The sequence below is a fragment of the Pagrus major genome, chromosome 13, assembly GCF_040436345.1.
Source record: "Pagrus major chromosome 13, Pma_NU_1.0".
NCBI classification, from domain to species: domain Eukaryota; kingdom Metazoa; phylum Chordata; class Actinopteri; order Spariformes; family Sparidae; genus Pagrus; species Pagrus major.
Genome location: NC_133227.1, coordinates 12,739,576 through 12,766,753, shown reverse-complemented (window position 1 = coordinate 12,766,753; position 27,178 = coordinate 12,739,576). Strand labels below are relative to the sequence as shown.

At 40.4% G+C, this 27,178-nt stretch overlaps 1 protein-coding gene across 3 annotated transcripts in view; it reads left to right on the top strand.

Annotated features, from left to right (window-relative positions):
* LOC141007015 (vacuole membrane protein 1-like) overlaps nucleotides 1–13,779 on the top strand; it is a 56,694-nt gene extending 42,915 nt beyond the window's left edge. For all 3 annotated transcript variants that reach the window (XM_073479335.1, XM_073479337.1, XM_073479336.1), the window contains 2 exons: nucleotides 11,590–11,692; nucleotides 12,874–13,779. In XM_073479335.1, coding sequence (XP_073335436.1) covers nucleotides 11,590–11,692; nucleotides 12,874–13,017 — 247 coding nt within the window. In that variant the 3' untranslated portion in view covers nucleotides 13,018–13,779. The remainder of the gene's footprint in view (nucleotides 1–11,589; nucleotides 11,693–12,873) is intronic.
* Nucleotides 13,780–27,178: the final 13,399 nt, after the last annotated feature.

The following is a 27,178-nucleotide window of genomic DNA, read 5'->3' as shown; positions in this document are numbered from 1 at the left end:
CACAAAGTTTCATGCTGTTATTTATTTAAAATTGTTCATTTTGCAGTTTTTCACCTCTTGTGAACCCTGCACAGGCTTCCCATCTTTTTAACAAGACTTGAGAGTTTGTAGATTTAATTAAAAAATAAAAGAGAACAATTATGAGCCAATCATCTTAACTCTCTGGACCTCTCACTGAACACTTCACACCCTGAGAAAAACCCTAAAAAATATTGGATACTTACTTATGACCAGTGTCCTGTGTTATCCTACAGTATGTGCATTTTATACACTTGAATTTGTAAAATTCAAGTCAATAACCCTAGAAAGACTTCAGAGAACAAAGCAGCCCCTGCTGCTATGCTCCATATAACTTCAGGACAACAGATTCATCTTTTTCTGTGCCCAATCCTCCCTGTCCTCCCCTCTCTTATCTCAGCTGGGGCTTCATCAGCCACTGCGGCTGAGATATACAGCAGGAAAAGCTCCAAATCACCCACTGCATGCAGTAATGGAACAGGGAGCTTTCCTGTGTTTGACATGCTGTCTGGACCCCCAGTCTCCTCGTTTGATCAGTTGTGAGCCGCTAACTCTGATTTGTGACACTTTCTCAGCAGCTTAATGTGGTGATGTATGAAGAGGAAAAATAGAAGTCTTCTCTGATTTTGAGAGCAGCCGTAGTGATGAGGCCTGTTTGGAGGCTTTGGTGCCAAAGTGCTGGTGATTCACCATCTGCAGGAATCTGGTGTGTTTACACTTTGTCAGTGGTGACTGTGATAGGACTGGGTTTAGTTTCTCTAAAGATCTGGGAAGGGACAATAGGTTATGGTGCTAGTTGTGTTTGTGAGAGTTTGAAAAAGACAGAAAGTGAGAAGACAGAAAATGAGACAACAAGAGAGACACCATTGCAGTTTCATCTGCACTGGTTCTTTAAATGACAGTAATCCTGACAGTAATCAGTAATCCATCATTTTGATTGAGTTGGCCACTCTCCGTGTCTTGTATTGAGCTTGACAAATCCTTCAGACTCATGTGTCAAGAGAGGTACTATCATTGTCAGGCTCTTGGGGAGAACGCCATTGAGGTGCAGAGAGGAAGAGTCGAGACCTGAAAAGGTTTTCCAGTAGAAACCGGTGTGCTGGGGCCACGGGGGGAACCCGGCATGTCTCTATAAGAATGCATGCATTTCCATGTGAGTCCATCTCTGAGGCGGGAGTCCATTTCCAGGACAATGGGCCTGCAGATGGCTGTTCCTGCCACACAAGGCCATCGGCATTAGAGTAGCACCACAGGCGGGCAGCCCTGCTCGGAGGGAGGCCGGGGGGAGAGTCACAGGTCAGGGAAGGGCAGCCGGGGGTTGTATGAGCTGCTCACTGGATCCTACTGGAACTTTCCAAATCACAATCAGCTTTTTCATTCTTTTATAATGACTGTAAAGATAGAGGCAACATGTTATACCTTACACATCTAACGTGGAGTAGGCATAAATCAGTTAACAGAGTTGAATTGCTGCTCAGACTTTCTAATTACTCTCTGAATTTACAGTTTGATCTGGTCTCTTTCTGTACTTTGATTTTGTGTGTGTGAGGGGAGTTTCTACTAAAGAGACTAACTTCAGAAGATACCCAGTGGTTTTTCTAAATTAGCCTAAAATAAACTTCTGAAAACATTTTTGCACAGAACGAAGACTGTGGATTTAGTGCCCCATCACTGACTTATAGTGAAAGAGCATTTTGAGCGGGACAGCAAGTAAAACCTGTTTCAAAGTTCATACGGTTCCTGGTTATTATTTTAAGATAGACCTGAAAATTGTGAGCCTATTGTTCTATGTAAATCATTAACTAGGTCCCCATGGGTACTTTAAAACCCTTGAAAGGTAGTAAATTTGAAGGGGAGAAAATCATCACTTTTTTGTCGTCGTTGTTGTTGTTTTTAAAGACATAAATAGACTTGGATCATTAAAAGTGCTTGAATTTTAAGATTCTGTGCAAGAAGAGAAATTGAAATTATTTTGATATTTTTTTCCATTAAACTTTATTTAATAGGCTGTCTGCATGTGTATCTCCCACAGTTGGGCCATTGTTTCAAGTTTTTAAGCTATTCAACTCATTAATATGTTTGTATCACTTAATTTACACAAAATATTTTTTGCTGTGCTGTGTTAGAGAAGGCAAGGTCTGCCATCGCTGTAACACAGCAGCACTGTTTAGAAGTGTTCACACATACAAATTGTTGTCTGTGAGCTTTTGTACAGCCTGGTAGTTGCCATAATAGAAACCCTCAGTGTTAAAACAGATCCGACTCTCAAGCTATGCTGTGCTGAGTCATTTAATTTGAGGGAATTTGGTCTGAAAAGTCCTTGAAAAGTCATTGAATTAGATATTTGAGAAGAAATTGGATCCCTGCATTTTCTTTTTTATGTTCCTATTTCCTGCTAGCCCGGAGGTCACCACACTTTATTCTAACAATCAAGCAACTGAAGGAAAGTTGGGTTACTGGAGAAATGACATTTCTGAGAACCATGCAAATTAACCTTTTCTGGGTTTTCACAGTAGTTCAGTTATTTGTATGCATGTAAAAGTCCCACAGAAACAGGAGAAAAGTCTGCTACTGCATGTTTCCACTGAATTTCACCCATCTTGAGCACACCCCCCTCATTCATATAGAAACTGGGTTTGTGTGGTTTCATACTGAATGTGAGGTTGTCTGGGTTTAAGGTAACTGTAGCGTGGTCTTTTAAGACAGTCACCCATAGCAGGCAGCATTTTTTTTATGTTCTCTATTTCCAGCACATACATCCGTCTGAAGTGCAACAAATTTACGCACAGAATCTCTTGATCAATCTATATCTTTTTGTGTCATAAATATACAGGACAAGTGAACTGTAGTCTGTGCTAAAGGTAAAGTTATTTTACATGTGGTGATGTATTTCACCTTAGCAGACAGAGACTGTTGCCTATCTTTTTGTTGAAGATAGTTAGCTGATGAAAAATCAAACTTGTCTGTATTTCTTTAGCTGTTTACACCTCTGTGACATCACTGATCCTATAAATACCCCTCTTTGAACCATATGAGCAAAGCCTTCCTGTGAACCCAGTCCAGTAAAGAAGAGAGTGTTTTCGATCCTGTTACTCACCAGTTGCTCTGGTCACCTGAGAAGCATCCTGACAAAGATGGCATTGATCAGTCCTCTCCTCCACAGTCTGATGCCTCACTCAGGACGACGGGATCAGAGGCAAACAGGGCAAGACAGTGTGAGCAAGAGATGGAGCGGCAGGTAGCAGCTGACTCTCTTTTTATACAGCGTCGTTAAGTTTAATGTGAGGCCCTGCAGGGCGTCCATTTTCTCATCTCCCCCACTTCCATTCTGATTACCTTGGCCCACAAGCTCTGACAGAAATACAGAGGCAGTAACAGTCAGAAAGGGTTGACTTTGAGCCAGCACAGTCATTTAGAAAAAATATTCAATCGCTCAAGAAAACTTATTGTTCAGATCGTGTACTGTAGGCCTGTGTCTGGGGTTAATAGCACACTGAGGGACTCAGAAGGGGTATGCAAAGATCTGAATGTAATTGTAGCTTTGAAGTGTGTATGTGTCTGACAGACAAAGACACAAAGAGAGGGAGAGGTCAGATGTGTCTTCCAGGTCTGGTGTCATAATATGTGCCTCTCGGGCACAGCGTATGTCCCAGGATTTCCTGCTTTATTCAGCCCTGATTCATTCATTTGGCTCCCCATTCTCACACCCTGTGCCACACTACACATCAAATCATTCCAACATACAGTCAAAGCTATGACATTACTAATGTATTCATTCATCGGGATGGCAGCTGGCTTGTATGTTGTTTTAGGAAACAGTACACTATTGATTCATTTATAGAGCAGCTCATTTAACAGGGGGAACACAGCCTGACCTCGAGCTCTTAATCAGCATCATCCACTGAAGTGTATTGTTTTGTAAATCTCATGAAAATCGTAATGTGTGCTGTAATTTCACCAGTTGTCATGAGTGTGTGTGTCTGTGTCTCTGTTCTGTGAGAGGAGTCATCCCAGACAGACTGTGACTCAGAGGCCAGCCGGGCAGCCGTCCGGACCCCTCTCTCCTTCCCCACCCTGCCTCCACCACACCTCAGTCAAAACAGACATGTTGTCCCCCATCAGCCCAATTCACAACAGCAACAAGTTATGGAGAAGGAGCTGAGATTGTGAGGAGGGTTGCTTGCGATCATTCTTACTGTAAATATGCTCAGTGTCGTCCAGTCCTGGAGAATCCGTGAAAACCAGGCCAACCATAAATCTTAATTATGAGGAGGCTGCATTTTGTTTGTTTCATCCCAGACACATAAATCATTTTCTTATTATTTTATTTTGTCAAACCTCAAAGATTCACCACTGTGAACACAATTTATCACTTTGCAAATCTTAGGATTACACCGCTATGGGATCTTAAATCACATTCACACAATATAAATGTTTTATTGGGAAATAATGTTTTGTTTTTGTTTTTTTGCTAGATTTTCTACTTCTCTTCAGTGTTGTTCCAGCACATGAAGATATATTGTAGCATACAGTCGCACAGACATCAGGAACTTTCCCTTTTCTTCACTTGTTGGCTTTTAACCACAACGTCTACAGCATGTAAACTCAAATGCAAGCCAATATGTACAAGTGATCAGAATGTAAATCAGATAACTATAATCACTTTTGGCAACCTTTTTCTTAGCTTTTTTCATGTAAAAAACTCTGCCACAAAAAGAGATTTAATTGGCCTTGCTGTCTGTCTTTATTGTGCAACAGTCACTTATACAGCAGCAAAGGCAGAACATACAGTTTAGAAGTGGAAGATATACAGCATCCTGTGGCTTTTGACAGGTACATAGTAATGTATGTGGTTGTCTGAGCAGCATGTCACAGTGTATATGAACCACAAAGAACTCCATACAGTCCTACAGTGTGCTGTATGCTAAAAAAAATCTGACACATGCACTTTTGTGCTCACTGGCTACCCTGCTGTGTTGGATTAGCGACATACATCGCGTTTATGGGACAGTCGAGCTTCAAACAGTCTCAAGTTCTCATTTATTCCACGTGCCATTAATTTTCCACCCCGTGACCTCGTTTCTTTGGTGTGTTTCTGCCCTTCACATTTATTTAACATGTCGTAATGTGTTCATTTAACCCCTTGTGTGTGTTTCACTTTTCATGGGTTGTTCTGACTTGCTGCAAGGTTTCCCATTTTTGATTAATAAAGTGTACATTGAAGTAAAAATACAGTAGGCGTGGTTACCCCCGGGTCATTAGGTCTTCCTTTAAAAAGAGGTAAAAGAGGAAACAATGTCACTATACATCCCATACAGTAGCCTCTCCTCCAAGCATGACATGACAGGATGGATAGAGACACTACCCTAAACATCTTCTTCTGTTTCTCCTCCTCCTCCTCCTCTTCTATTTCCAGCCTGCCTGTTGCTGCCGCTCTACAAGTAGCAGTATGACTTGTCTGGATTTGTCTCCATTCACATCTGACTCATTGAACAACCCTTTCTCACCATAAGAAGGGTCCAGGCCTGGTTATCTGGTGACCCAGCAACTCCACACACCTCCACACTCAGACCAACAGGGTCTGTGTGGGCATGCCGACCTGAACCGTGGGGGGGTCGTAGGGGTCGGAGGGCCGTTTTATGTGGCTGTCTGGGAAGTGAGAGGAATAATAGACTGCTATAATTGGTGCCCCCTGATTTCCTGGCAGCGCTGCCGGGTCCCAAGAGGATTGCATGTGTCCGAGCTTGTGTATATGTATGTGTATGTGTGTGTGTGTGTGTGTGTGTGTGTCTGTCGGCTGACACATGGATGGCTGTGGAGCAGGGATGTGATAAACACACTGGGCAAGGGGGATCTCCGTTCAGGAGTGGGCTCCATGCTTTAGTGGTGAAGTCATTGGGAAAGAGCCCCGTTGAACTGGAGGAGGAACAGACACACACACACAGGCAAACACACACACACAGATATTACCTTTCAACATTTGCACGTGAGTCCAAATTTTCCTTACACACTCCTCATATCATAATTCCATTATTTAATTATTCCAGCACTTAATGAAATCAAAATGGAGCAGTAGTAATTTATCAAGCTGATAAAAAGAAATGAGTCAGAGTGTCGGTGTTTTGCACTGAGATGGTGCAGAGGTCCAAGTTTCAGTACCTCAGGTCAGAGTGCCGCCTAACCACAGAGTGCGTGTGCGTCTTGCGGTGTCGGTGCTGTTATGTTAGGTGTGAACTGTGGCCCTGTGGAGCATTGGGTAACACTAGTGATTGCCTAAGCCAGTTGTTGTGATGATGTTGTAACCAGTTGGACCTGGCCAGGGTTTGGCTGTCATGTGAGCCCTTGTTCTCTATCATTCCCCTGCCTCGGAAGTCAGGGCACGTGCATGTAAGTGCGTGCCTGTGTGTGTGATCTTCTGTGTGTGTGTGTGCGTGCCGGAGTGCCATTGGAGGTGGCAGCAGCCTTCAGAAGGGGCAGACAGGTCAAAGGTCTCCTCTGACTCAAGGCCAGTGGAATTTAGTTTTCACCAAACGAACACAGGACGCCTAAACACGCTCCACACTCCGTGCACAGCAGCAGGAAATGATAGTTCATTAAAAAATGAGATGCTGAGATGGCGTTTACAAATTAACCCTTCGCAGCAATAATCAAGCTGCAGGAAGTCGAGCGATGTGGGGTTTTCCCTCCATATCTCCTTCTTTTTCCCAGAGCTTATCTCCACCATATTTCTTTACTGAATATTGATCAAGTTAGCCTCTTTCCTTGGTTTCTTTTCTGACACTGTTTGGTACTGTTTTATTGCAAGTAAAGGTGATATGATGACAGGAGTGGAGGCCAGAATAGCCTTCAGTACAAAAATGCACATTTCCATTTCTCAGGACACCAGATATGTAGCTTTTGTTACCTGATTGTAGTTTGAGTGTTACTTATTTGTAGCAGAGAATGCTGTTTTGTACCTGCAGCCCAGCAAAAAGCATTGTTCACCAAAACATACGTATACTGTATGTGCTAGCATTTCTTTGGTAGAAAAATTGGTGACTCTTCTTAAGAATTATCTGTCTTACACCTTTGTGTAGTGTGAAGGTGTCCTCTCTATAGTTCACAGGTGTTATTTTTTCTATTCTATTCTGGATTCTTTAGAAGACGGAGGTGATGAGTCTTTTTGTGTTGAAGAAGGAGAGCAGGAGAGGTCACAGAACTCACAAAATATCAGCATCTTCAATAACTCCTTACCTTTAATATTTCAAATTATATTGTCTTAATTATTTAAAATAATTAGTTTTTTGTACAAATAAATCAAATATTAATACTTAATTTTCATTAAGTTTGTGTGTGTGTATGTGTGTCTATGTGTGTGTGTGTGTGTGTGGTGATGGCAACTAACCAGTTACAAACACAGAACAGAATCTGTTTAAATACTACACTAAGATTGATTTTGATCCAGAAGTCCACTAACTGGCAGCTCTGTTGATTTTCACTAAACACACGGATGCAAATTGTCAAACAGTTTCTTGTTCGTATGTTTATGTGTCACGGTTGTACCAGATGACCGCACTGAGAATGATTTGGAAAAATGAAAAAAGGTTCAATGACATCGTATGACAGTGGTGCTGCTGTGGTTTCTCTTGTGTCTCTTGCTGTTCATGTCCAGAAATATTGATCAAACTGTGTTGCTCCACTTTAAATTTATTATTGGATTTAGTGGTAATCCCCTTCTCAAAACACACTAATTTTGCAGACTTGAATGGTACAGACTTGCACAAAGGCAGTGTGTATGGATCATAGAGATCAGTTTTCTGTCTGCTTTCTGTTTTATTTGCAGTCATCATATATTCATACAGTTGTATAACTGCATCAACAAAAATCTAAACTCAACTGAGCTCAACTGAGCTCCACTTCACACGACACCTACAGTGTGGTCAGTCATATTAAACATTTTTAACATATTACTGCCTTTAGATCTCTTAGCTACAACTTTGTGTTTTATGTATAATCCCCTTAGCTTCTATTGTCCATTCCATCTGATAAATTAAATACAGACGTGTCCTTGTTGCATCTAATAAATCTCAGAGAGATTTACTTTTCATAATATTTTCATGTTTCCCTTTTTCTTCTGAGTTTATTATTTATGTAGTGACTAAATGTAAATCTTTTGATGGAGCTTCGATCATTTGCACTTTATATATCTAGAAGCCAACATAATAACTATTTGATGTATGACTAAGAAATGAATTATCACACATACTGCTTATGTTTTAGAGTATGTGCAGGTATATAACATACATCTATAGTGTTGATAATTAGCCACAAACGTTTACAGGGAATCATTTTTATAACCCACGTAAATGAAGCATCTTATGCTTTTTGCAGAACTGCTGGAAGTAATTCAATTAACTCGAGAACAACTGTTATAAAGTTTGATAGGATCCACACACATTCAGGCTTCTGTGGTTGTAAAACCACCTACATTTTAAGACTTTTATTATTCTTATTATTATTCTTTTTAACCATCTCATATTTTTTCTCTAAAGAAGAAGAAAGGAAGAGGAGTCACATTTTATAGATCTGTTTGGATTAACCGCCTTGTCTTTTATACTTGGCTATAAATTTGCTATACCCGTTTATATTTTTGAACACTGACACACAAAAAGGAGGATTATAATATGAAATACATAGAAGAATTGCTCTTTTGAACTAATTTAACATTTATTCGTCTGAAAATCCATAGTCAGTTTCTGTCCTTTACTGCCACATTAAACGAGAAAACTTTTTAAGATAAAAACTAAAAATGTATTGTAATTTTAGGCACATTGATGTGACAGCTGTTTCAGCTTATTAAATTAAATCTATGAGCTTTATTTTCGTCATGAATAGTTCTACCAGTCATAGTTTTAATTAAGAAGTAAATTACTAGAACCAACATGCATGTCCTTCTACAGGAATACTTAAGTATTTTTTAACCAGTTGATACTGGCCATAAATTGAGATTTGAACAGTTTTTAACAGAGATGAGCTTTTTGTAGTTAATACAGAAATTTGTCAAGAGCTTTTGGAGTGTAAAAATCTAATTTTAAAAAAACCTCCTGCTTTTGAAAAACGTGCTTTAAAGTTTTCTCTCCAAACTGATTTATTTCCCCGTTTCTCAAGGCCACAGTGTTTCAGAGCCTCACAAAAAAGATACAAGTGAGGAGTTTTCTGTTACTCTTTCTGAAAGCACAGGAATGAACAAAGCAGTTATTGAAGTTTGTTCAGTAGGTGCTGAGTAAATTGTTCAGGCTCAATGTTTGCCAAACTACATCTTATAGCTGTTATAAATTTCAGCTCCTTGTTATTCTCTCCCCTGCCTCGTCCCAACTTAGAAAGAACTATAAATACTCTTTTAAATTTCCAAACTTTTACTGAACATTAAAGTCAACTTTTACAGCAGTTAAAGTACTATATAAACAATACTATTCATCACATATAATGAATGCATGCACAAGTTACACAAATGTCTCATTTAAATCTAGTTACAAGAAGTTAATTTCATCTCAGATTAAGAAAGATAATCCTCTGAACCTTTTTCACAGAAATACAAAGCAGTTCAGCTCAGGTACTCACGGATAAATTATGAACACACTTACAGCAGAAATTGTTAAATCCAACAATTTCACAACCCCTTCAGCAAAAAGTGAAAATATATTCCCAAAAAGCACAAAATCACGAGATTTTTAATTGAAAGAGCAGTAGTCAGTCCTGACTCTGAGGCATTAAAAGTGTGTTTTAGACTGCTAGCTTTGGGCTTCTTTGTTGGTGGATTTGCCCAGGCTCATGACTCAGTATTGCTCATCGTGTAGGAGATGATTCGCCCGCCATTTCTGAAAACTCTTTCTCTCGCTCTTTGTTCTTGCCTGTTTACTTCTATCTGCTGAACTAGTGGATTTTTACTGTGTTTTTCTTGTGCAAACTCATATTCAGCATTTCATCCAGGTTATATAATTTTTAAATTGGTACATTTCTATGTTTGTAGATGTTAGGAATTTGTAAAATGGGGGATGGGAAAAGGAGAGGCTTTGTTTCCCTCCAAAAAAAAAAAAAAAAAAAAAAAATCCCAACTTGATTTTTGATACCATGTCCTAACAATTTTCTATTGTGTAATCTAAAGCGTGATCCATCTGTTAGACTTCCTCTCTGCTTTATGCCCATTCACATGTAAGATATCCATTACCTGGTATAAAGTTAATCATTACTGAAAGGCTTCCTTGTAAACTCAATCATTTAACACAACCTGTTTTTATTCTCACCATAACATAGGTGTGCGTACGTGTAACTCTGTGTGTGTGGAGGTGGGGAGAGACGGAAATGACTTGCCTCCTTCAGAGAAAGTTATCAGCTATAAACTCAACCGTATGTGACATGAGTGCCCACGCAAACCTGCCAGAAAATCTTTGATGTGTCTCCGAGCTTTGACGAGGACTCTACAACGTGAACAAAAGATGTATAAGTGGAACATAAGGAATGTTTTGAAACAATAGTTCAGGGGATGTAATTGACTGTGTAGAGCCACAAAAAAGAATAAGTGAAGGTCTTTAGTATGTATTTGTTTAGTGATTAATCACTAACTCCAGCCTAGGGATGGGCCACTGATTCGCTATTCTAGGGCATTCTCTGCAGCCTCTCGCGTCTTTTTTTTTTCTTCTTTGAGTGTGTGTGTGTGAGAGAGGGAGGGGAGGGGTGGGGGGGTAGTAGTATGCTTGTAAAGGGTTTCCTAATATGGGCCGTCTTACAGGAGTGCCCTCCCCTCTGAAGCCATCCCCCCAGATCTCAGCCAGTGATGACACAGCTCGGGTACGACTCACTTCCTCATTAATTGGCTGAAACCAGTTCTTACAGGAACCGCCTGTGATAAATGTGAGAGTTCTGAGAAGTCATTCATTTCTCCTCGCTGCAGCGGCAGAGGAGGCACTGCAGGGGAGTTGAACGAGTTCACCGATGTGTGTGTGTGAGAGGGAGAGGAAGCCGAGTATGTGTGTGAGAGAGAGAGGAGAGGAGAGGAGAGCAGAGCGGGAGAATGTGAGTGACTACTGCTGCCGCGGCTGCTGTATGAGGACCAGCCAACTTTATTTCCATCTTTTCTTTCTTTTTGTTGATATTTTTTTTTACTGTTTATTTTTGGTTTGTTTGTTTTTGAGCAGCTCTATTTTCTATAGCTGTGGTACAGTCCGTACCTTTTTTTTCTGTGCGCCTGTGTTTGTGTGTGTGTGTTTGTGGGGATGAGCTGCGAAGGGATTGCACTCGTTGCTCTCTCCGTCTTTCTCTCTTCTCGGAGAGAGGAAGCAGGGGAGACCGACACTGTACAGGACATAGGACAGCATGCCTCCCTTTGTTGCTGCCCTTGGGCTGGTGAGTAACAATGATGTGACGTGATTTGTGCCCCCCCCCCCCCCACCCCACCCCACCCCACCCCCCCTACTCTCTCTCCCTTTTTCTCTCTTCTTCCTTCCCTCCCTCTTTCCCTCCCTTCCTCCCTCCTCACCCCCCACCCCCCACCCCACTCTCTCTCTCTCCCTCTCTCCTTGTTGGTTGAGGCAGAGCGGTTCCACTGCTGGGTGCGGCACTGCAGAAGCCCTTCAGGGAGTACTTGGAGGCCCAAAAGGCCAAGCTGCACCATCACACCGGAGAGGGGATCCCAACTGTAAGTACAGGGGCCTCAGCCCCCAGCTCACAGCCTCTATTCATTCACGTGTGCGCGCCAAGAAAAGAATGTGGCCCCCTTACTTTTGCCTCTTTCACTCCTTCTCCCTCCACTTTTTTTGTCCCTTTCTTCTCTTTATCTAAGCCGTCCTTTATAACTCTGACCCATTTTCTCTCCTGAACAAAATTCAGTTTTTCTGTTTTCACCTCTTTACCTGCTTTCAATTAAAATTTTGAATCAGTTTCATATTTTTGAAACCTAATTTAAGGTTTAGAATAGAGATGTTGATGTTGTAGATTTGACTCTAACCTGTAGTGATACAGTAGATTACAGAGGCTTGTTTGGGGCCAGAATGACAGAGTAGTTTAGCACTGCACTGGGCGGGCTGGAGGGGAGGGAGTAGAAAGAGGGGAGGAGGAGAGGGGCCAGTGTGGGGTCTGGCTCCACTCGCTGTATTGAACTGTACTACTGTAGCGCGGGGCGTGCTGACTCATGCTCCATCGTACCAATTGGGAGTGTGTGTGTGAGTGTGGTCACTCCCCTATGTGTCACACACGCACTTGCACTCGGTGCCCCGCCTGAACCCAGCACTGACTGTAGACCGGGGCGGGGGCCCCCCCCTTCGCCAGTGACAATCCATCAAAACCCCCCTGTCTAGAACAAAAAGAGCCAGTTGTAGCTGTAGCCTATTTCTCTTTCAAAGCTTTTTTACCTCATCTCTATCTTTCACTCCCTCCTTTACTCTCTTACTCTAAGTGATTCATTGAAAACGATTTTTCTTTTTTTATGCACTTACTAGGAAGGAGAAGAAAAAAAGGATAGAATGAGTTGCACAAGGACAGATTAAGGCATTTCTAGAACAATGTTCCTTTTTTCTTGTAACTTGAGCCTCCTGCAGTTACAGGAGAGAAGCGAGGCAATTTAACTTGGTGGAGGCAGGCTGCAGGCTGGGGTCAGTGGGGGCGTTAGGAGGGAGGATGGTGGGGGCTGCCGCGTGTTTTATTACCCCTGATCTCTATCTGTCCTGCACATGGAGCTGGATCCCCACCTAGCCTACAGCATCAGGAGCAGAGGGGAGAGCAGGGTGTGGGGTGAAGGGGTGGGTGAGGGGGGTGGCCTTCAGCTTACTGACCGAGCTCCTCTCCTCTCTCTCTCTTTGCTCTCTCTGTGGTTCCTGGCAGGAGGAGAGCTGGCTGTCGTGGCTCTTTGAGAAGGTTGTGGTCATCATGGTATGCTTCTTTGTCTGCTCCATTGTCAACTCCATGGCCCAGAGCTACGCCAAGCGCAAGCAGCAGGAGAAGTACTCGGAGGGCAAGACGGAGTGAAGGCCAGCTTACATCAACTTCCAAAGCTCCCACCATCTCTTTTCCACATTTCTGGCTGATACCCCACCATTATCTGAAGCAAAATATCAGCCTCCATCTGGTTTCTCTCTTGTTATTGTAGCAACATGTTAATGTTGAACTCGGACTTCCATTGACTTGCTTTTGAAGGCTTTGCATTTGGTAGTGATTTCCACGGTTGTTCTGTGTAAGGTAGGTGCTAGCTGGGGTGCGTGTGAGTAAGCTGTTGTTAAGTGTCCATGTTGGTGCTTTTCCTGAGCACGTGAGAAGAAGCTGCTGGCAATAATTCTCCTCAGTGAGGCCTTAAGCTGCACTGTTTGTTCCACTAGAAGAACCTTAAGTTCTCATATGTCCATAGAGTCTCTTGAATTCACTTTATTTGAATAAGCTAAGATTATTACTTTTGATTATTTGGTTTGTGTTCTGTAAAACCAGCGTAATCTCTTCAATAACCCATTTATTTATTATCTATATTTGCTGGTTTATTGATAAGATACATGTATTTATTACTACCGTAGAGTTGTTGTTCAGTATTGGCTTTGGTTAGATAAGACACGTCTGTAAATAATTGTGTCCACCTCAGCGCCATCTCATTTCTACATATTGTAGAAGTCAGTTGTAGTAGAGCTGTTAATGAATGTTTCATGCTGTTCGTGGTGCTTTAGATGACCACTTCTTCTGTGTGTGCAGTAAAGCTCATATTGGTACTTTTGGATGAGAAATGATAAATCGACCATGAATCACCCTGCTGGTCCCTTTGTCTGCCCTTATTGTTCTGCTTCCAGGAAGAGAGCACATGAGTCAGCCCGGGGCTACTTTACCAGATGCAGCCATATATTGAATCAGATCTACGACTGTGTGTGCGCGTGCCTGTGTGTGAGACGGAGAGCTAGACGGAGATAGTAGGTTGCGTGGCTGCCACATTTGTTGCTCTCCCTTTTATCTTTTATGGATTAAAGCAGATTGTGCTCTGCTAATAGACTCGAGGTCTGCCTTAAGTCTTAGTGCAGCAGATAGTAGCTGTTGCCTTTAACTTAGAGACAGTCTATGTCATGGTAAGTCTGTTTCTTTGTCCTTAATTGTCCACGGAGCTTTTTTTTTCATCCTTTTTTTTTTTTTTTACTCCAGACGAGGACAGCAAGCTCGTGTTTGACATCACATAGGCAGCTCCTAAAGCAAATCTCTGCATTTCATATGATCAGGTGTTCATTTTTGGTCTTTTTTCACTCTTCGGATAACGTCAGCTGGCTCTCGATACATGCAGTACCTTCTTTTTTTTCGTAATTGCCAGTGAAATGTGCTATTTTCTTCTCCCTCTCTGTACCGCTGCTGTGCTACGCTGGACTGAGCACAGTGGGCGCTAGAGCAGGCACAAGCAGGAGGGGAGGGAAAAAAAGAACCCTCAAGCGCACAGTGAAAAGCGTCTGTGCCGTTACCTCAGCTGAACCTTCGAATGAACTCGTTGCACTGCCCCAGTCACGGAGCCAGGAGACGAATCACTCGAGTAGATTCAAAACAGAGGGGTACTGTTGAGCGGGCTGAACCCTGCGCTCTGCACCAGCTCTAGTCAGAACATTCACATCTCCTCTTTTCTCCCATCATGGTAAGTCGGATTAGGATTTTTTTTTTTTTTTCTCTTTTTTTTCATTGTTGTCTCTGTACATGCGTACGTCTCAGGCATGTCCGTCACTCTCTCGGCCTGTCAGATAGCTTATCAGACTGGTGTTGGCTGTTAAGATTGCAAGGCGACAACAGTCTGTAGGCTGTCTGACATTTCGGGCTCTCTCATCTGACCAGCATCCTGTTTTGTCCTCTTTGTGTTATTGTCACTGTCTCAGTTAGCATCAGTTCCCATTTAGAGGTGTGTGCTGCGATGTCACTTCTCTTTATCCCAACCACTCGTGAGAACGTCAGAGACATGGGTCTATTGTTTATTTCCTCCACGCTGACGTCTGTGAGGGTTTTTATGTGGTTTTATGTGGGGAACTGTGTTTTCGCATGTTTGCAAATGCAGATGTAGTGATGTCAATAGTGTACTTCTGTATATGTGTATGAGTGCGTGTGTGTGAGTTGGCTCTGTCCTCCTGAATTTCCAGAGAATCCAGACAGTACACACCTTATTGCAACACATCACATTGTGACACCCATTCCTAGGTATGGTACACAGAGTGCTCACCCCTTCCCTTTTACACTTCCCTCTTCTCGTTTACTGAGTACTTTCTTCTGTTGCTCAATACGCTCTTTTTTTGTAGGAGGCTGCATTTTATTGGAACAACTCTCTTGAGGGGGTGTTTTTCTAAGGGCCACAAATTGGTAATTATACAAAGCTGAAAATCATTGCTTGACCAGTGGATGCTTTTGCCGCAAAGCCTCAGTTTTATTTTAGAGTCTTCTTTTTCTTTCTAAAAAAGAGCAAAAGGGTAAAACTTTTTCCTGGTCATAAAAGCAAAATCATTGGATAACACTGGAATGGCTCGCTGGCTTAGAGAGTGTTTTTCTTGGCAGTTTCAGGATGTCCTGTTCCATAAGGGAGCCCCCTTTTGGCATGCCTGTCTGAATGTGTGTGTGCATGTTTGTCTAGAAATTCTGTTTATATTTCTACGTGTAAGTGCCTGTATTACTTGTCTAATACATGTCTGTACCTGGGTTATTTTTAATGTGTACGCACTGTTTTGTTTTCCATCTGCTTTCACTATAAATAAAGTCTGTTGAAAAGAGGATCGGTGTTCTGTTCATTATGTGATAAGTCTTGACCACACTAGCCCGGTGTTGACCCTCAGGCCTCCAAAGAATCTCACATGTCAGCCGAGAAAGAGGGACAAGGAGGATACCGAGTCCATCACAACTCCGATTTCCCCGTCTAATGTTTCACATCCAAACATTTATCACATTACTGATTTGCTCGCACCATCATCTCCATTTCAGATTCCAAGTTAAGCTTTTGCTATGAGTTGTGAATTATAGCTACACTTTGATCCTGTTCCTATACTTAAATCCAACACTCTTAGCATAAAACTGTATTTGTACTTGTAGTAATTAATATTTTGAATGTGAAACATTATTTGATGCGCAAAATTATTCTACAATTTTAATACAAAATGTATGTATGTTATTATAAATATTTACATTTTAATTTTAATTATTTTAATACTTAAATTAATACATGAATCAGATAAATTCATATATCAAACATTATACACTACATACTATTGTTTCTATTGATTTTATGATATGATCACAGATCAGTTCTCTGTGGTGATAAAGTGAAAAAGAGAAAAGGGGAACCTGACATTGGTGCGTGCGAACGCCGTTGATCTCGTGTCCTGAGGTCAGACGTGTGACCTGCACTGAAGGACCCCTGTCGAGAACAGTGCTGTTCCCAGAGCAGCCACACCCTGAGCACCATGAAGATGACTATTTCCACCCACCTCACCCCACCCCACCCTACCCCGGGGCTCTGGGCTCAAAACCCAACATGCAAATCCTGCCTGTCCAAACAGGCAGGGGGACTGACATTCAAATAATGACACTGCTTTTGTCCTTCCTCTCTTTCTCTCTCTGATCTCTCCATATGCTGTACATATACTACAGTTGAATCTGGTGGCGCTGGTCGAGTTTCTGGCACAGTGACCCTCCCACCCCCACACGCACCACCTCCCTCAGTCTGTCTCTCACTCCCCAGTTTTTTCCCCTCCCTGTCAGCAGGCTAACCGCCGAGGGATGCTGAAATATCACTGACTTCATCCGCCACCCACCCACCCACAAGCCCACTCTGCATTTGGTTATCCACTTAGTTCCTTTCACACTCTGTCTCATTAAATTATGCTGACCATGTGGATTTTTTCTTTCCTTTTTTTTTGTTCTAAATCACATTAAGGTCCTTTGTTTTTGTAAGAAGCAGTCAGGGGGTCACATCAGACCACAGTGGAGTGAGCAGGCAGGCCCAATGGTACAGAGAAAGATGCTTACCAAGGGAAAGTTACAATTTATGTGCATGTCACCAAAGATTAGCCACTGTTTTATTTACAGAACCAGTTTTAGAATGAGGGAAGATACAGTATCATACTATGTAGTATCAAGCTGATGTAAGCTTTCATTTTTAGGAGGAATATAATTGAAAACTATTCTCCAAACTCAAAATTACAGAAGCATGTCATTAAAATAGTGAAATACTGAGCATTTGATGTAAACACTATACACATATTTGCATTCGAAATCCACCCTCAAATGTGCTTATTGTTACTTAATTTGCATGATTGAACTTGACTGTGCAGTTCGACAGTGGAAGGCTGTTTTCACTCCACTCATCTCCAATCTGAGTCATGTTTATGAAAACACGAGTATGGACGCAATCACAGGCCAATATTAAACAAGTGTGATGTGGAAACCTAAAACTTGTAGCGCACGTACACCGATTATGTGATTTCCTATGAAGAAAGAGAGGTGTTACATTATGTTCACGATTTAAACCATTTCAAAATTAAAGGCATTTGCACATTCAAAGATTACGGAATTGTCAATGAGAGAGAAGGAGATGTAATCTGAAGGTTTTTTAAATAGCTAATTAAAGTTTTTGTGGTAAAAACATCAGATGCAGACGATTTTTACATTTTGTTACATTTTGTTCTTTTAACATTAGATTTATCCTTATAAATCCCCTTTGCTAGTAGTTGATTACCCTTATGATGGTCTCTTTCTTTTTAATTTACAGGAGTCCTGAAAGGCAAGAAAGTTGTTCTGTTTCAGTTATTTTAACTAAAAATAATGCTGATTATAACGATAGCATTATTCACATAGAACTTCTTGAAACAGACTTGCAAAGTGCTCAACAGTAAAACAATGAAAATGCTAAAATAATCCAATAATCAGAATCTAGAAGTATAACAGAATAAAACAGTAAAATTAAAATAAAACACATTACATGTATAGTGTGACTTTGTGTGTAGATATCTTTAGCTGTCAGACACACATGTCTGCATGTGCACACACACACCATAGCTGTGGTTAGTGCAAAGTCCCAGCTCCTAAGCCTTTGTTTCCTTTATTGTGGCTTTAGCATGCCAAGATCAAACAAGCTTATCAGATTCTTCATAATTCATTCCATGTGAGGGGAGAGATATTATTGGTCTCATTTGAATGAGATCAGTAGGTCGATTTAAGACGATGGTGATGGCTGTCTGACTTATTAACAGGCTCTTGGCCGACTTCTCTTGTTCTATGATTTACAATTATTTAAATACACTCATTCGAACCATTACTAATGATGCACTGTTTCTCAGAGTGAACTTGACACAACAAAACACCTCTCCCTGTGCTGTGCTAAACTAAATTATGTGTGGGTATTTTAACAGAGCATAGTTAGGCAGGAGCATCTGCTGTTCCTGCCCACACAGTGCCAACATGGCAGACAGCCTAATGGCTGATGCCAGGTGGCAATGCGAGGGCACCGTGACGAAACACACATCCGCACTGTGGCTCTTCCGGCCGGCCATGTTCTCAACGAGTTAACAGTCTGATCCAAGTTAGGTTGCGTACTTGTTGTACTTGTACAACAAAAATCAATTTGTAGTGTCTTTGAGCTTCATCCAGTTTTATTTTGTTAGTTTGTGGGGAAGTAGCTCAGTGAGTTAACTCTTTGTCACAAACAGTTTAGGTCTGCGCTCTTTCACAAATACCCTTTATGTTTTCTTACAGAAAATCTTTATGCTGCTACATGTCATAACAAGACAGAGAGGAGGAGGAGCCTTAGACCAGCATAATGGCTCATCATGCTTCTACATTTCTCCTTCCTTTAATGTCCCAGGAGCTTTGCCAAGGAAACTGCGTCATTCAGGTGTGTCATAAATACACAGGGGGATGTGAGTGGCATACAAAGACTAAAAGACACAATACAGCAGCAGCATGCCTGATTAAAATGAGGGTAAAATTGCAGAAATGTATGCAACACTCCAACACACACACAGTCAGAAACAACACACCCCTTTGATGTCAGAAGACGTCACTGAGTCAACCTTTGGAATGCTTAAAATCTGACAGTATGGACTCTCCTCCACAGCACATTTTATCCTCAGGCGCTGAGTGCAGCTTAAGCACAGCTTTACGTGTCAACGCAGGTTTCTGTGTCATGACATGATGCCATCTCAGAAACATTTCCCAGGAATGTCTCACGCTGCCTTCCAAGCATACCAATGCTGGGAATGTGTGGTCTGCCCTTCCCATCAGTAGATGCAAATTAGGCAACACTACAATGAACCGGAAAATCTGCCAATAGATGCATATTTGGTAGGTGTACTGGAAACTCACTGAACAGCTTGATTTATTGAAGGCTGTGGGAAATCCTGATACATACAGTAACTTTCCAGCTTCAGATAAGTAGAATCACAAATGTCCTCCTGCTGGTGGCGCTAGATGAAGTCAGTCTTCCCCTTAGGAGCTTTAAAGTTTGTACATAATTTCAGGACACCAGTGGAGAAAATACTTGACTTGAGGTTGCATCAGACCAATAAACATTTTGTCATCGATCTGATTTTTTTGGCCTTTATGACACACTTTGATTTATATCACTTTCATATCGTTTCATGGACATATTGTGACCTTGCAGCTTCTCCCTCCACCCTCTCCCTGCACAGCCTAGACCTATATCTGACAAGGTTGAGCCATATATCTATTATTATGAATTATTGTACACACAGAACAAACATTTTGTTTGGCTTTACTTTGTAAACTGTTCTTGTTTTATAAATTTGGTTTTGGTTTTTGCAAAAAGCTTAATTTTTCTTTCTCTTGGGGCTTTATGACACTGCTATGACTTGCAGATATATTTTAGGATGCATTTATTGTTGATGTGATTTTTCGGCTACTTTAATAATTATTTTTTATAATATCTCACTGCCCAATGTTATATTGTGTAAAAGAGAACTCATATAAATAAACCGCAAACACTGAGTCATCTGAATTAAAATGGTTTGTGATCTCTGCTATGGTCATTTATATCTAATCTTTCATCAATTTAAACTGTACTTCGTTTGCTTTAGGTGTATTTGAATCCGCTGTGTCAAATCCATGTTAGCATTCTAAAGCATGTTAGCATGTAAAGTTAGCCTACTGGATGAGTTAGATGAGAGGACTGAGTTCAGTATTCTGTTAAAACACATTAACCCTCCTAGTGTGTACAGGTCATAAACCTAACCCTAACCTTAGGAACAAAGCACCTTGGGAATGTAGGACCCTGACAGTGCATATGTAGAACTGCCCAGGATCCTGGGAACATAGTAGTGTTGTCACGATATTGGAATTTCTAACTGTGATTCAATACCTTGAAAAATTTCAATATTTGATACCATGTTCGATACTATGGGGAAAACACTTTAGATTTTTTTGTTAAAAGATAAATATAACAAGGCTTGTGCACTGTGTGTTAAGCATTTAAGGTAATTTATTTCTGACCATAGTCAGAAGAGTGGGAGGGGGTGGGAATGTGGACACTGCAGCGGTGTGTGTGGACTCGCTGTGAGAGGGAAGAGGGAAAGAGAAAGCACAACTAGTATCAGTATCAATGGTGGAAAATTAGTATTAAAACAGTTTCAAATATTCACTATCAATATTCCAATATGTTTGACAACACTAGAACACAGGACCCTTTGTCATGTTCCCATTATGTGCCTTATAAATCTGGGGAACAAAGGTCCCTGTGAACATAGGAATTACCCTGCCTGGCTCTAAAATGCATCCACCAACACCTCTGCAGCTCACTAACACGTCATCTCATTTGTTTATCTGTTATTGGACAGAAATATAAAAAGTTCTGGTATTTCTTGTCGTCCAGGGGGTGAGCACAGAAATATCTTGTAGTCTTGTCACCATGGGGTTACCATGCCAACATTTCATATGTAATGTTTAATGTTTGCATGCTAGTATGCTTATGTTAGCAGGAGACATCATTTTATGGTTGCACACATTCTCTCCCAATACTGACGACTGATCCGAATCCAGTGCTCTTTTCCCAAAGTTTAAAATCTGTACACCTCAGTTTGTGGAACTTGTGATCATTTTTTAAGAACTCTGATGTTCAACAAAATACAGACAGAAACCTATCCAATACACCACACTATCCTCTGTGTCTATATACTGGCATCAAAAACATATGACATTACTATTACAAACTTAAGCTCTCCGCTTTCATGGCATTGCAATCAGAGCTAATTTTAGTCTTGTCCACATACTCTGCATGAGGCCTGTTTACCACATGCAGTGTGGTTGTATGCAGTGTGCCCATCAACGTGCTGCAAACAACCACAAAGAGCAAACAAAACCAGACACATCATGCCAGACTACACAACAAACACACTGTGCTCCCAGCTCATCTGGACTGGCTTTTCTGCTGGGATATTCCACCAAAGTACTTTTACTGCTTTAACAACCTCACCTGAGCCCCCCAAATGCGTTTATATTAAATCTTTGATTGCTGCCAACTGTTGAGCAGCATATCTGATAATCATCTGGACAATCCTCTACATCCATTGCTGTGGTCCACAGAACTGACATCAATTTAGTACCAAAAAGGGCAACTTCATCAAGAGGAGACAGAACTAACAGAATGGTGTTTATATTAGTCCCACACGCTAACAGGATTATTATAAAAATCCTTCTGGAAGTCCTCAATTATCAATTTACCTCATTGCTTAGCTTTATTTCCTAATCCAATCAGTGTCTTGACAGAAATTAAATCTCTTAAAGGAAATTAAACATTTACGTCCGTACTTTTCTTTGTATGTTCCCCCAAATTCTCATTTATACGGAGGACCAGTTCTCCCAAAAGACAAAATGGAAAGAATATTAATGACGATAAAAATAAAAACTACCCTTGGTTAAAGTTTATGTCAAAATGTTGACTTATGGTGAGTAATTTTAATTTGGATCATGAATATTTTTTATCATTCAGGTAAGAAAGTAAATGTTATTGTTTTGGGTTTTTTAAAATCCTTTTTTTTTCTTGCAGAAATGATCATTTGATCAGAAATCACCGCAAAAATTTAAGCATTTATCTTTAAAATCACCTTTCACATAAATGTATTTGATTTGATATCAAAACATATACATTTATATAGTATATAGCTATGCCTATGAGCTTCTCTTGCACAAATTATTCACCTCTCCTGCTTTGAGTACAGCCTTCATGAGGCATTGCGTCATGACATTTCAAACAGTTTATCACTTAATTGTTTGGACACACATCTAAACCAAATTCCAGCACGGCTGACCTGACGTACAGGCCTATATTATGACTGATCCTGTGAGACTAGTGCCACTTTGCATAAAATAAACATAATACGCAGGGATTACTTTTCCAGATGCTGTAGATATTTGGCTTTAAAAACTCACTTACCTCCTTCAGTGTTACACTAAAGTTTGCTGTCACCTTTTCATTGATGTTGCTGTTGGATCTCAGCTGGTATATACGAGTTAATTCTATTTCTTATCTCTTATTATATTGTTTATTTTTTACTTTTTATTATTGTTTAAGTGTGATACTGTCCTTTGGCTGCTGTGACTAAGGAATTTCCCCATTTGCGGGACAAATAAAGGAATTCTGATTCTGATATCTCACTCATCTATTATGACAATGTGTGTCAATTACAGGCTGCTGGACAGTTAAAAGAGAATGCAAGTCATTTTATTTACAGGGCAAGTGAGTATCATAAAGACTTAAAGGCACTCTGCTCTAAAGTAATTGGTATTTTGGTATTTGTTGTGACTATGATATAACACCCCACAAGTCTTTGTCCTGCAGTAAACACCAGGTACATGCATTCAAGGAAAAAGAAAAAAATCCGGTCAAGCTGCTGACAGCTTTCACCCTGCCTTTTAAATTAATGACCTTCCATATTTACAAAGTGGTAACACGAGAGCACGCCTCAGTCAGTTGATATGCAAAGTGATTGTGAATGAACACAATAGCGACCTCAAGTCATCACACAGACCCACAACAGAGCTCTGCGACTTTCTAACAGTGTCTAGTCTGTGCTTTTGTAAACATAAACAAAGCTAAACAAAACAGTGAACACAAACAGAAAACATATTTTGTTACCCAGTGCAGCTGGATTTGATCACCGGGCAATCAAAATAAAACAAACTATCAGATGGAATCGAGGCAGTGCTCACAGTAACGCCGGCCTGCAGGGGGCCCCTACTGAGAGAGAGATTTCCGGCAAACCCCCCACAATAAAAGAAGCTGTGGTAAAGATTGACCTTCTGCCTCTGAGACTTAGGACCCAGTTGGAGCTTCATCTGTAATCATTGTCACTTTTACTTAAATATAGCGTAGATTAAATATGGTTCAACTGTTTGAAGACCCCGTCTCTTTGAGAAAAATCTCATCAATACTTACGTCGTGCTGCAGCTGGGACACCCTGCCGACTGCTCTCACATCAGCTGTACTGAAGGGAAGCAGCGGGAAGGGATTGCTGAAGATTACTTTTATTTAACACACACTTACAAAAGGCTCTCCTGTTCCCTCCATCACTATTATGAGTAACCCTGTCATGTCCTTAGATTCAGACAACAACCACTGTTTGCTGGCCTAAATAGAGGACTGTTTCCCTCACATCACTTTAAAAATCCTACAGTTGACTCGTGAGTATTACTCATGACATGTTGTTTCATTGTTGCGCTGTCACAGCAAGTCATCTACTGTTATTTGATAGAAATGTGTCCCTTATGCACCAAATTAACTTTCAAATTAACAAATTAACCCTCTCCTTTAAAAATGTATTTTGCTTATTGTTACTTTACCTGGATATTTGAAGGATGTAAAGTATGTGCAGTGACACCAGATGGTCGTTTTCACATTGATCTGCTGAAGGGGAGACGCTGCTCACCTTAAAGGTGTTAACATTCAACATCTGAATGTGGCATTCCATCTCCCCACTTCCACTGCAACACCACTGTTTTCAAATCAGCCCCTTCAAATGGCGTCTGCACTAGCGAAAGTTGCTAACACTAGCTAATGCTGCTAATACTAGTTACCAAATGTTTACACTGCTAACACTAGCTAGTGCTAGGGCCCTTACACAGACATTAACACATTTTGGACCCTACAAACATTTTTAAATGATTGATTCACAATCATATTAATGTTTTTAAGGAAAATAGATACCGTTATTCTGCACCTTTCTACAAGCTCTGTAGATGTTTTTTTGTTTTTTTTAATGATTTGTCGACATAAAAATGTTATCAATAAGATATTTAAATCTCAGTCACGGTGGAGCATGATTTTGTGACATCACAAGTTTGGAAATGTGGTCCAATATGCAGTTGAAATATAATAGTTTACTGATTTACTAGTTACTCTGTTGAAAAATGTAATAGATAATAAATATGTAATGTATTTTAATGACTTCATCAAAGTAATTGAACTAATTACATTTGACTACTATTTGATTACTATTCCAACCAACACATCCTCATGAATAAATGACAGAATGGGTCGATTGCCAGCGACTCCGAAGTCAACATGACTTGCAGGCGAACTGGACCTTTGTCATACTGTCACAGTTTGGCTTGGTTTAGCCAACATAACTACTTGGTTAGGTTTAGGAAAACATCGTGGATTTGGTTAAAATAACGACTTATGTAACTTTTGTTATGAACCTACCTACATTACGTACGTAACTTCAGTTACGTACGTAATGTTGGTTCGTCATGTACATAACATAAAGCTTCATAACACTGACTTGTAGCAAAATTGGACGGGCACCTACAAAATATTAGGCTGCGTTACATCTTGAGCATATATAAATATTAATCAAATCAACCAATCAAGGCAATGCAAGCAATGTGCATTGCTCCCAATGTCCAGCCGTATACAGCTAATTGTAAGCCATCCTACACAACGAAAAGATGCAAAGTAATGGATCTGATATTGGCAATAATATTATCTAAACTTTATCTAAGCTTTTTACCGAAAATAATATATTCGTCGTAATCACCAACATTATGATAAGTAACTGTGACAGATTTACAATTACATTTGTTATTTGTAATGTAATTACATGTACATGTAACTAGTTACTCCCCAATCTCCAGAGCACATACACTGACAACAGACTTTCCAATAAAGTAGGGGACATCTTGTGTTCAGCAGTTACACTGTCAGAGAATGTAACTGCTGATGTGCTTACATTTTTTTTTTATAGAAAAACCACATCAGTCACAAATTATAATTCAAAGTATTTTATATGTTTTATATTATACATGTTTTACATGCTCTTTTTAAAATCATGTCTGGAGGTGATCTTCAATAATGTTCACAAAAACACATTTGTATCGTGTTTTTACTAAATGGAAAGAGATACAAATGTTTCTCATATTAAGAAATGCAGTTGGGATTCATTTGAAACGCACTGAGATGAAAATAAACTTTTTTAGAGTTTTTATAGTGCCTCTGAGATTATGGCATTTAAAATGTTTTCAACGTACACTTTCAAGATAGTTGAAAAGTATCTAAATGACCATGCAGCACTTTTTAAAAAACAAAATGTGAACCCCCCGGGTTTCTACACTTAAACAAAAGAGACACGTTCTTTTACTCGATTATCATCCCCTTCACATTGTATTGTGCTCGAAAATTGGCAGGTTATTTCAGATTTTATAAGCAATGAGAAATCACTGCTTACCGTTCACTGTTAATATTTATGTCGAATTTGACCTCCTTTTCTCTCTTCCAAAAATTCTGGCTACAAAGACTCTCACATTAATGTTTTGGCAAATCTCTTGAAGCTGAAAACAAGATCCAACCTGAGTGAAATCAGACCCTAAAGCTAGTCTGTAAGATGCAATTTGACACTTCTCACAAGGGGACAAAAATCAGAATGGAGAGCTTGATCGGGGAGCACGGGGAGCTCCTACACTGCTTTCTCTAAAGATACCTCAAACATCACTACGAAGTGTGGAGACTACTTTCAATATATTGTCAACACAGTGTGGCCATTAAAATATCTTAACGTAAGACAAGTAAGTCTGTTGCAGCTCTGTCGGATCAGTTACATTACCCAGCTTCAGGCACCAACGCTCCTCTGCTGTCTGCTGAGGGTTACCTTAACCTCCTTAAGGACATGCACGTCACACGCTAGTCTGTAATGTGATACTTTTATTATATTGTTCTGTATTGCTGCATTTAATGTATAATGTATAATTACTTTCATTGATTGAAGTACAAATCTGCATTCAGATGAAGTTCTGAATTACTCAGAGTAGAAAGCTGCTTTGACTTTCTAGCAAACGCATCCAATTTGAATGATGTATTGGCATTTTGTCAGGCCCTTGAATTAGACTAAAGTGCTTCAATAAAGTGCAGCTACACAAGCAGATATTAGGATGAATGAAAAATGGCTCTCATACCTGGAAAAGGGATTCCCTTTTTCTTGCTGCCACCTACTGGCGAGAAAAGGGATTGAAGACAGATCTTGTAGGGAAGTACAGGGATATAATCTGATTACGACTGGGTGGAGCGCTCTATAGCCAGACACTTAACCTCTTATAGTACAGAGCCGTCTCAAAGTGGTCTCGTTTACAGCACACATTCTGACTTGTCAGAGTAGGAAAGGCACAGGTGTTACTAATGACATTAACGACAGCTCTGTTGTAATCAAGTGTCCCAGTAAAACATCACAGTGAGCCAACATGCGTGATAGCAAGGCCATGAAACTGAAGCAGGAGGAGAAGCTGGAGTTCAGTCATAATTCATTTTGTTATTATATTTACACTTGTGCTTTTCCTAATGTAACATGTAAAATGGCCAATGTGAAAAAGGCCTATTATGCACCCTGTACGTAGCCTATCTGCTGTATTCAGCTGGTTGACCTCCATCTCAGATCTCTACAGAAACTTGTTGGAGTTGAGCAAATATAAAGAATCCTAGTAAATCTACATTAATATGTCTCATTCCAACAAACACCATATTTACAATAGGCATACTTTGCTGCTGCTGTTGTTCTTGCTTTTGATAGTGTGAGTCAGAAAGAAAGAAAGAAAGAAAGAAAGAAAGAAAGAAAGAAAGAAAGAAAGAAAGAAAGAAAGAAAGAAACTGGCATGTCTCAACTTCAAAATAAAAAAGTTGTTTTTATCCCAGATACAGCAATGCCCA